This window comes from Anguilla rostrata, chromosome 1 (genome assembly GCF_018555375.3).
Source record: "Anguilla rostrata isolate EN2019 chromosome 1, ASM1855537v3, whole genome shotgun sequence".
Classification (NCBI taxonomy): Eukaryota; Metazoa; Chordata; class Actinopteri; order Anguilliformes; family Anguillidae; genus Anguilla; species Anguilla rostrata.
The window spans coordinates 54,522,721-54,534,806 of record NC_057933.1 but is presented as its reverse complement, the minus strand read 5'-3'; the positions used below and the strand labels follow the sequence as shown (position 1 = coordinate 54,534,806).

The 12,086-nt window shown below is 40.1% G+C and overlaps 1 protein-coding gene across 4 annotated transcripts in view; it reads left to right on the top strand.

The window, feature by feature from the left end:
- The first annotated feature begins 718 nt into the window (after positions 1-718).
- The window catches only part of grik2 (glutamate receptor, ionotropic, kainate 2), a 193,701-nt gene continuing 182,333 nt past the window's right edge, over positions 719-12,086 (top strand). The window contains exons 1-2 of one of the 4 annotated variants that reach the window (XM_064342994.1): positions 719-826; positions 4,634-5,014. In XM_064342994.1, coding sequence (XP_064199064.1) covers positions 4,897-5,014 — 118 coding nt within the window. In that variant the 5' untranslated portion in view covers positions 719-826; positions 4,634-4,896. Of the gene's footprint in view, positions 827-864; positions 1,099-4,176; positions 4,199-4,296; positions 4,539-4,633; positions 5,015-12,086 lie in introns of those variants that run through there. The other 3 variants (XM_064343002.1, XM_064343020.1, XM_064343011.1) reach the window with 3 other exon arrangements.

Here is a 12,086-nt window from a genome sequence, read left to right as displayed (position 1 = left end):
TGCCGGCGGGGCTGCACTCCATTTCTGCGTAACTACACGCTCACTACCTCGCTGATGGAGGGGAAAAAGTGACACTTTTAGGCTGATGACCTTGGGGTGCACACACCATGTAATTCGTGATTTACTCATACACTAAAATCATTTTACAAAGTAAACAGATGAACTAAAGTCTGTGCTACAGACGCCAGAGGACACCGCGAAGTGGTTGACAACTGTAACTTGCTGGTACTACGAAATGGAGTCGATGTGTTCATTTCTGTGAATAACACGCTCTGTCTTAAGACGCAATAGATCATATGTACGTTTCCGGCTTCGTGAATCGTTCGCCTATGAGTGAATCTTTTTAAAGGTAACATAATAAAAATGCACAACTCCTCGGAAATGCAATCTGATTCATATCATTTTCAAATACGTGGGCGTTATAATATATATAGTAATTTCTACCCTTATTGATTAAAACCTGTTTCCTACGAGTCGTTAAGGGATGTCTTGAGTTGCGCCCAGCACCTCCGCTTCCAGTCACAATTCAGAAAACAAATAGGGTAAGCAATTAATATATAACACTGTCATGACCGAGGAAATAAAACAAATATAACGAGGTCCTAAATGTTTTCTCACAACACATACAGAGATTTAGCGGACTGCGGGCTCCCTGTTGCTTTAAGCAGTGCGTTTTTTTGTCCGACAGGAGGCGTGTCTTCTCCACAGCCCGACCGGTTTGAGCCGCGCGTCTGTAGGACCGATTCGGCTGTGCTATTGGAACAAATGAAGTACTTTCTCCGGCGCTTGTAACAGTTCACAGCTCATTCTGCCTAACTAATCGAAGGTAAGAGGGCATTTTAAAGAAAGTTTATTGCGATTATCCCCCTCGTCATTCGGTTGTATTTTGCTGTATTTATTCAACAAATCGTACCCCTCAGTTGTAGTCTTTGACATTGGAAACGAACAAATGTAACCATTGCACTGCCTTTGCGTTCGTAGGCTAATATCTGATTTTACAGGTATCTAGTTTAGTTGGACTTTTCGAATAGGGAAAAGCACATACTGTGTGGAGACGTCAAAAACAACATACAGCGGTCTATTTTAGGGCACTTTTGGGTGAGTGGTGGAATTTATTTTGGGAATTCGATGTGCTGCGTCGGGGCGCATGGTTTGCAGTTAGCTATGGTGTAAATGTCATAAAAGGTTAGAATTTGTTAGTTAATAGCCCGCGTAAACGACGTGACCCGTACATCTCCATTGAACCCTTATTTAAAATGCATGCCCCACTGACTCCTACCTTTAAGATCTTATGCGCTTCGTGTTGTGCGATTGAATCACATTATAGTGTTGTGCGATTGAATCACATTACAGTGTCATTAAATGTATGCAATACAAATTCCAACAGTCAGTGTTGTTGACGCGATGTGCTTTGTGAATTATCCGTAGATAATGTATTATCAGGCGAGGTGAAAAGTAAACGACGCTGCGCCGCATGTAAATCTTACAGCCATATGCACACTGTCTAAACATGCAGTCCTAAATTAAGTTTGTGGTCCGTTTATTTGGTGGTGGGTCGCGCAAGGTACTCATATAATTACAAAAAAAAAAAAAACCCAAAGGCCGGTGCTAGGAAAGTTGTCTATTTTATGTGTGAGCTGCTGTTTGTTTAATTGGGTTAAATATCCGAGTCTCCATTAAGATAGTTTGAATTACAGATTTGCATCGGCGCCAACAGCGCGTGAGCCGGCCCCCTCCTCTTCGCGCTCCACCTCTTCCCTCACAGTGCGAGATTAAGTGCCAACCACACTGCTTTTAATGATTCTGGAGGCTACCTAAAAAAAAGTTAATTTAACACCTATAAAATTAAGTTATTACAGCGCACGTTTCAAGAAAGAACAATTACCAACTTTTATCTAACCAATCGGAAACACCAGAATTTAAAACTTCCGACATTTTATCCAAATACTTTTCATATGTACTGGCTGATAACTGTGTGAAACATTTTACGTTGTTTCATATAGAAATAAAAAAGGAAATAAATGAAATAAAACGGAGAAGAATCCCCAACAGGCCAGGTAATGCATTTAATATTTTTGCAGAGTAAGAAATATAATAAGGTAAGCGCGGGGTGGGGATAATAGAGGAAATAATTACCCCGTTCCCTCCATCGTGCGCCCAATAGTCAGGTTCCTCTCGCATAGGCCTACACAATTTTTATGACATATTAAGTGCCATACTGAAGCTTATTTAAAAGTGATTCATTTATAACCTTTCACATACATTTGCGCTGACAAGTCTAATTTGTTTTGTGAAGGGAAAACGACGAGAACATTTGAGTGTCCCTTGTGTATTTACTGAAAGCCTTGTGCTATTGATATGCATGAACCACGAACAGGGATATGATATCCTTTTCTAGAGAGAAAAAAATCCTAGCTCTATTCCATCCACAATAATCACAACACATTATTTACTTCACCAGAAAATGTGTTGCCAGAGCGATTGATTCGATATACGTGTCAAAGCAACCAAGCTGATGTAGTTCTCACGACGTTTGGGTTCTCGGAAATACTGTTGACAGCCTAGGATGCGCCTTCGCAGCCGGGAAATTAATTGAAGTACGCTATAAAACGCCAGCATATTAAAATAGTTTGATCTTCTGTGATATTATGTAGTAGTTTCAACGCAAATATTTTCATCGAGGCAATCAAGAACTGTGTCTGTGAAAGCTGACAAAGAAGTGACACATTTCATGCAAAATACTTACTGAAAATACCAATATCAATAATGAATCAAATTAAATACATTCAAATGAAATAAAAATGTGAAAACGACGACCAAAGATGTAACCGCACCGTTTGTTAATAGACTGAGATTTAAAAAAACATATCCACAGCTTTGGAGGTACTGCAGCCCCAACCAGCAAAGTCGTGTTGTCGCTGTCCGAGGTACTGAAATACAGTTTCCACCTTTTTGGCGGATTTCTATGATACGACCGGTTAAATAGCCAATGAAAGCTTATTTTTCACGCGTACATATATTTGACACACTGTACACAGTACACAGAGCACACTAATCCCATGAAAATATAGTTTTAAAGCCCATGGGGGCGCACAGACAGTTAATTTGGGGAACACGCTCCATATGCCATTTATTATAACTGGATGGAGTTTGCTATTGGCTGCTGAGCATATTATTGAATCAATTGTTATGGTTCAGTCCAGCTTTATTATTTCTACCAAAGGGTCTAGATTGTAACCTGTGTTTATTGAATCTATTTCCTTAAGCTCAGTTGTTAAACCTGTGAAAACTAGCAATATAAAACATGTGGGTGATGATATGAATGGTTCCTGCAGCATTGATTATTGCAGTTACATATGCGCAAAGATATTATTTTGAGACACAGCACATGTTGGCTTAATGTATGGACATCAAACACAATATTCGAACTGACACATCCAACACGTTACAATAGGCCTATATTAACTCACGTATTTACATCAACAATACATTAGGTGTATAATGAATACATCAACTTAGTGTGCTCAATTTATGTTAAATAACCAATTATATGCTTGACTGTTGCAATTCTGTTTAAATGTCCTGTATTTCTGTTTATGCACGAGCTTGTCTTCAGTTAACTGACAAATGTTTTTTTCTTAATTTAGAACAATGATGCCGTTTTCTGCTGAAAATATCAATCCAAGATGTCCGATTTCAAAGCAATTCCGCGAAATCAGTGGAACTTTCTACATATTAAGATATTTTCAGACTTAACTTCATACTTTTTCACCTCCCTTTAATACGGAGTGTAGCACGTCAATAGTCAATAGAGTGTAGCTGTAGCATCACCCATTCACAATGATACACCTGTACTGTATATCTATGTTAATGATACTTTCATCATTCACACACACACACACACGCGCGCACGCACGCACGCAAGCACGCACGCACGCAAGCACACACATTGCTTAGCTGTAGCCACCATTAGCATCCAACTTATAAATTATTATTTTTTCTCCTTCGGTTGTACCTGTACATGGTACAGTGGCGAAGTTTATTTAGTTTACTCCAACGAATGCATAATACGCAGATCTGATAGTTTTTGCAATGTTTAGATTAGAAACATTGTCGCTAAATACCAAGCACTGTTACAGCATAATCTTCCCCACTTGTCCCGGCGGTGGCACACAAGACGCTCTCACACAACTTAACGGTAAAGCGACAGCGACCTACGGAGCCACCTATTAAAATTCATACATTGATTTTACAGCGTGCGGCGCCTGCGTCCCACCGGTGGGGATGTCCTTTGCTAATGCTAAAGTATAGAAATTCGTAAATAACCGGCTGCTCTAGAATAAGATTCAAAGAAGACGGTCAAATGTATGCCAGATAGGGATCGAGGACGTTTTATGGTCAGCGGCACCAGCAAAATATGCCAAATCCGTTTTCTCTCTCTCGCTCTCCCTCTCTCGCGCACACTAATCTTGGCTCGACGTCAGAAGCTGTGCAGCAGTGCAGTAGAATGGTAGCAGAGACAACCAACTGCCTTTTAGGTTGATATCGCGATTCTGCCTAGTGCGTACGGGTTTCCTTGAGACGGTCCTGTCTGGATTTTCAACGTTTCTCCCTCTTTTTCTTTTTTTCCCAGACTGCCCGTGGATGGATTTCTCCGGGATTTGCACAGCCTAACATGGATGCCCCACCGTTCCTTGAATCGGAAGGTTGTTTCTTGGCGCAGTGAGAGACGGAACATGCAGGGATTGCTAATGGATTTGGGAAGCATATGCCCTCCTATCTAAAGTGACCATGCCGTGATCCTGCGCGTGGGCCGTCACCCTGCTTAACGTCAATAGAAGAATTTCGGGGAATCTAACAATACAGGGAATAAACACTGTGCATTATACAAACAACATGAAGATTACCTCCCCACTGATAACTAATGTGAGCTTCAGGTGCACCGTCAGGCTTCTTCTGCTGCTATTACTATGTGTGGGATATTCTCGCGGGATGCCGCATGTTTTAAGATTTGGTAAGACGCATTTCATGTTAAAAAAATTGTGGTCAAGAAAACATAGTATGCATTGTGTTGAAATGTTTTCATCCCCCTTCTTCGCCATGGTTGAGTAATTTCGGAAGCCATGGCTGGGTTGCACTTCCTAGTTAACGTGTTGCCATGACCCCTCCGGATCCCCTCAAGCATTTGTCTCAATGAAATGGGGCTCGAGCGCAGCCGAGCCTTACTGTTTCACCATATGGGTGTGTAGTTTAACACCAGACACAGTTGCCGGGGACACAAATGTAAAGCAGTCGAGTGAAAACACTGAGGTAGTCTCATAACATGTAAGTAACGTGGGAGTTTCAACCACGATACATGTTTGTATTTGCACAAGGGACTTTATTGCTTTACTTAGTCATTAACTTTCACCTTAATGTGAAAATAGCTGTCCACAGATTATCCAAATTGCAAATATTTGCCATTATACTAAAATGACCTAATCCTCATCAAGAGTATACTACTCTGATTGTTTGTATCCCTGTAATAACAAAAAGTATGACAATCCGTACAAAATGTTAGGCGAATTCAAATTTCTCTCTTTTATGTTGTGGCTTTATCTTGACACAATAAGAAAGAAGCACTATGTTAGAAAATCTTCCTTCTTGTTTCTTATGTAGGTTGCATACAGTCGGGAAATGAAATCATAAAAAACTAAGTGGGAGAAAATAGATTCAGTATACAATGAATATAATTAGGCTTACATGATAATAACACTAGTGTTTTGCATGCTTATAGGCCTATCTTATACGTAGAAGATTTTACTTTTTGTGAGTGTGGTATTCAGACTACAAATTCCCGCTTTAAGTTGAAAAAAATAGGGGACAGACTAAGGTTCCGGGTTATATTTCATGTAGATTGTCAGTGCTAAATTCTCGAAATTATTTAAGTATTTTAAAACATTGTAGTGGTTTGTAAACATAAGTGCTATTGTAGAAGACAATTGATCCAGTACCTTTACTAAGAAAATGATCTTTTCTCTGGTGAAAGCCTAGCCTAGTGTAGCTGGTGAAATTGTTCGGGGGAGAGGAATGTATGTGACACTGTCGACACGGGCGACTACATTGTATGCAACAGGGCACGTTGCGTTATGAACTTTTGGCAAGGATATTCAGAAGTAGAGAGAGCATATCTGTGCGTGTGTTTGTTTTGTGGATGGGGTGTATACGACCAAATAATAATGCCTGTAGAAATTACTTTGACAGTAAACATAGGCTAGACTAGTAAGTATTAAAGTCGAAGTAAAATGATTAAGTATTAGGGTCGAAGTGGCTGGATTTAATAGTAGTCGTAAAAGTGCTTCCTCGCTAATTTTTATTTTTATTAAAATTAAGGGAAGGAAAGTAAGGGCCTCCAGACATGCATGCAGCATTCACCTGTAGTGACGACATACACCCATAACCACATATGTGCACAGATAATGGTTCATGCAACATGCATGTATGTGAATGAATTAATTCAATCAAAAGCGTTACTAACGCTAGTGCAAGGAGAGGGTTACTTTTAAAAAAAGGCATTTTGTATTTTCGTCCGCTCATTGGTTGCTCTCTGCACGTTGCTAATGGCAACCATTTCAAGGAATGTATTGTTCTCTCCGAGCTCGTCCGTGTTCCTTTGAACTGAAACATGCGCTTATAAAACCAGGGAGTTCCAATGAGCTGTGTTACAAATCCGAATTACGCCCAAATGAATGTCGAAATCCCTTCTATGGCAAAACGGTTTGTGCAAAATGTTAGGTTAGCGTGGTCAGTCATTCCGAAGGACGCTCTTCAATGATACCATGCTATCAGCAGTTTTCTCTGGAAGCACGGCAAGCTGACAACCGCAGTGCCGTTGCTCTTATATTTTCGCTAATCAGCTGATCGCCTTTCACGGTTATAGTTTCTGTGATCTATGTATCAGGTTTAGTAACCCCGAGGAAATCCACATTTGGTTCTGTTTATTTCCAACAATTGTGCGTTCAGTCACAAAGGATCTCTCTTCCAAACTGGTGTCATCTACACATTCTGAAAATCAGAGATGCCGGAGGCCCTGTTTAGAAGGCAGAACGCATCCGCACGAACTGCCACTATGGCAACGAGCTGGGCCTCGCTGGTGCAGCTTGTCCTCGCAAACTTCAGTGATTTCCCGTATACTGAGCGAGTCTGTCAGTGTCCGGGGGGTGGGGGCGAGTCCATGCCAACAAAACAGCGAGATTAGCTCTGTCATGTTATCATTGGCAGCACACTTTACACGCTAAAAGTAATCCCTCCCGATTTGGTGACTCATTTGAAATAGATCATTCTGCGGAACTGTATCTCTTCAAGGAAGAGTAACCACATAGCCACATCAGTAGCTTACATACTTTCCCCTTTCACTGCAACCCTTAATCTCCGGGCTGCCCGGTTCTTGTCAATGGTTCGGCAGTAAAATACATTTCCCGGACTCCTTTTCTATCGCTCTATTATTTCCTTCTTTGTACGGCGAGCTACTAAGGGAAGCCGATCTGTTCAGCACCGCAGACAGCGGCTCCTCACCTCAGCTTTTGAACTGAATAGGCTAAATGTTCAAATGAGCTAAAATAAGATAACGCGATTAGTAGAAAAGATTTTACGAGAGCACAGCATGCGACGAGTCCAAACAACAGTCGCGGTTTACTGCCCTTGTATTCAAGATCCAAGGTACCACGCACACCGCGATTTGTGTTCAAAGGAAGAGAAATGTAATCCACTGTGTTTACAGGTGGATTAGGAGCAGAGGCCAGTGTTTCGAGGGGATCTGCTGTGGCGAATTCGCATCTAGGCATTTCAACCCACAGGGCCGGCATTAGAAATCCGATTTTGTTATCGAATTTTTACACAGCCAAAAGAATGTTTGCTTTTAAATAATTTTCTTGGACGGTAAAGTCTGTATAAACATAAATTTATAAATTACCGTATAATATAAATTATTCGTTTTAGTATTAGGATGCTACAAGTAGGCTAGTACTGCTAGTAGCCTAGTGTACTCAACATAGCATAGCCTATAGGCTAATTACCTATTTATTTTGATAAGACTCCTCTAGTAAAATAAATGCAAAATATAATATATTGCTTCGAAAAATATACACGCAAGCTCCTGTGAATTACACGCACCTAACTACCACCAGGCCTACTACTGCTGCTGCTGCGGCTACTACTGCTACTACTACTACTACTACTACTACTACTGCTAATAATAATAATAATAATAATAATAATAATAATAATAATGTGAGATTTAGGTAGCTTTCTTGCCTTTGAAAATGACTTTACATTCAGTGGAATATTTTCAGGTCAATGGGGTATTACGAAGATGGCCTATTTTTATTTTTATTTTTATTTTTTTGAAATGGCATTATTCGTTGAACTGGTTGCTTAATATATGATGAGTGGGTAGGAACATATGTTTTTGGTTAGGTCACTCGAATATCCATAAGAGCTCTTCCGACCGTAGGCACCTGCTGATTCTGAATCGGAACACGAGGTGTAACGGGAACTTTATAATAGTAGTTCCAAGAATTTGCACATGGATTTGAATGCGGCTATAATAATAATAATAATAATAATAATAATAATAATAATAATAATAATAATTGCTTTCTTCCTCAAATGCTTTTTCGTCACTATAATCACGAGCATAAGATGATAACACCAGCCGCAGTTTAACAGTGATACAGGCTATGGATGAGCTGCTTTCAAGAAAAATTTCCAATGAGCTGATTAGTACTGAAAGGAGAATTCTCAGTCAGAATTAGATAAAGTCTAGGCTCAGAAGTATTTTTACCACAGTGGGTAAAATATCTGATTGAGGCCATGATGGCTTGTGACGATGAAAGGCTTTTTGTACACACATCTCTACAGAGCGGGCTGCTCTGAGCAGCGAAAGATCTGCGTGCAATGGGCTAAGGGACTGCAATGAAAGACGGTCATGGTCGACTAAGGGGAAAATAAGGAAGTCGTTTAATGAGAATATTAGAACAAATTGGCTCCACTGCTGCACACGAATACGAAGATGCGTTTTGCACCTATTTTCCACTGTTTCACAGGCTGTGTTGTTTTACATATATTTGCATTTGATTATGCAACGTCTATAAATACATAGCCTACAAGATTATTATGTATACATTGTTTATGAATTACGTCTTTAGCCCACTTGTTGCATATCATTCTTAAATGAATTATCCAGTCCAAATGTAATTGTGACGTCAGAAAAATACAATGAATCACAGTGGTCAATTTTATGAAGTCGCTAACGTCCTTTTTTACGGTTTAAGACTGAGACGAAGCCAGGTGTTGTCCAGTAGTTGTTACAAAACGTGTCTGTTGACACATCGGTTGTCACAAAAATGCCTCAGAGTTCATCAGGGATTACCTGTCATCCCAAGGGATCAACAATAAGAACGCTTGTATTTGCAAAAGAACTACATTTCCATATCCCTTTTTTATTTTTTGCAAACATTGAGTATTGGAGTGTTTTATGATCATTTCGTTTGTATTGTGATTCATTCCAATCAAATCAATTATTTGACCAGAAGGAACTGATCTTCATTAAACCCCTCATCTCTCTGAAATGAGAATGAATAAGTTTAATTTTTGATAAGGATACCAGAACCTTACCACAAAGTATGATGGCACAAAAGAGGAATGTGCAGTATTTGACGGTGATATCCCTGAACAGTGCCTAGCTGTTGTAAAATGGTGGCTCTGTGGTGTGTGGGAAAGGGAAAAATGTGTGTGTACTTCAAAATAAGGTGATCAGATTGTGCTGTGTATCCAGTTTAAAGCTATGGCCATATTCCATGACTAAAATATATAATCCATGCATCTCATGCAATTAGGTTTTTTAAAATTATTTTTTAAAGTATATTGCCTAAGGGCGTATGTGCCATATACCACAACATATTTAACACTGTATGTCTTTAAGCTATATCCCTTAATTATTATACCAAACTCCCCAAACTCCTACCCTACAGAGTACACAGGAAAGTAGGTGTCAGAGGTCATAGGTCAATTTGTCTCAATTGTTGATATCATCTTCTCGGCCCCGAAGGTCATTTTAGCAGTGGGTAGGGGAAGACGAGGATGTCATTCTTACACCCAGTAGCTGTAGGTTTTAATGAGACTTTTCAGTATGAACACCTAGTAAGATACAGCACTTCAAAGTAGCACTGGTATGGGCTCCATGTTGTGAGAGAGTGGAAAAGTGGGTAAGGGTGCAAAGAGTGGACACCGTATTACTGGTGTGGGCTTGGGCTGGGGCAGATATAAATGGGAAGAGTTATATACACAGTCTGTATGTGCTGTCTGTGTGTGTGTGTGTGGGGGAGGGGGGTCATGTGCTAGGCACTTCTCTACCAGCAGTGCTGCATACCATGTGTACACGTGTGTGGTTTTTGGAAGTGGTGGTGGGATCAGGACTGAGGCAGAGCTGCATGTGAATACATGGGCGTGTGGTTATTACAGACCGTACCGCCTCCCCCAGCTGTTTTCCTTGGGGGAATTTTCCCAATTTTGGGGAAAAGGATGAGATGCTGTCTAGCGCCTGTCATCAGATTTTACTCTCAGGAAAAACCGCAGGCAGCACAGACACTGCGGCCCATAACCACCCACCCCTCCCAACCACTGAGGGGGGGTTTGTCTCAGAGAAGCCTTTGGAGACTGCCGGTACTCGTCCCTCCATATGACCCCAATCTCCATGTATTTTTCAACACCACCTCTAATATAGTTTCTCCCAAGATTCCAGGCTGGAACTTTAACTTTAGCCCTTAAGCATTTAGCCGTTACGTTTCATTTTGCCCTCTCGCTGTAGTATTCATTTTATAATTAACACATCCCACATTGTTGTCTGCAGAGTGCCTTCATATGATCTGCATGGGTGATGCAATACTGGGCCTGCAAACAGAGGGTTGCAAGACCAACTCCCGGTGTGACGCATGAGCTTAACCTGAGCTGCTTCTGTGAATGTCCAGGTGCATACATGGAACACAGTCCATTTATTTAGTCGTAGTTTTCACTGGATGCATTGTCTGATAAGAAATTAACACCCACAATGATAATAATAATAATAATAATTTTACATTGTTTGCTATAATCCCTAATAGTCAGTGAATACGATTCAACCCTGATCACAATAAGATTTGTTCCTCCATTTTCCCTTCCAATTTCTGTTCTTACTCAAGTTTAAGAGCCCTGTCCGAAGGAAAATCTGGCTTCTGTCCATATTGGATAGTTGGCTTGAAGTTATGTGCACTGCGGGTGGGATAAGAGAACGTAATACAAGAGTCAAAGCCACAAAACACTGCCCCATCAAATTTCTAGAAGATATAAAATATCTCTTATGGATGGGCCTATTGCATCATGTACTTTACTTACTCCCATGCATCTCTGCCTGGCCTCTTGCAGTTGCACTGCAGAAAAAGAGCAATTCATTAATAACCACAATACCCATGCACATGCACACCAGGCACAGACACACCATAAGCTTTTTTCTGTCTTAAATTGCTTGTAAATAAGTAGCTTTATGGAGAAGGCAAGCTACTAGGGAACAATACATAGATTAGTGGATCATTGAGAGAAAGTTGTTAGGTATAAAATGAGAATGATAAGCAGAATGGGCTTCATTTAACAAGCTAATGTTTCAGTTAATCTGTTTATTCTGTATGACATATGGGAGATCTGTCATGAAAACAAAGCCGCATTAGCCTGAATGTAAAACTGAGGTGGAATCTGTGATTGTAAACCATGTATTAACTTCACAGGATATAACTTCAGTTGGCCTTTGATAGTTAAACCATATATAATTTAATGGAATTGTGGATATAAATCCTTCACCCTCTTTTAATTATTTCCTGTGAATGAGGAAATGTGCATGTATTCTATGACGCAGATATAATTTAACGTATATGTACTTCATGGAACAAATTAGCTCACTCTTTTACAAGAAACATTGACCATAGATGATGTACAGTGTAATTCCATAATCATACAAATAATTTTGATATATGCTGAAATTACACAAACACGCACACACACACACACACACACACACA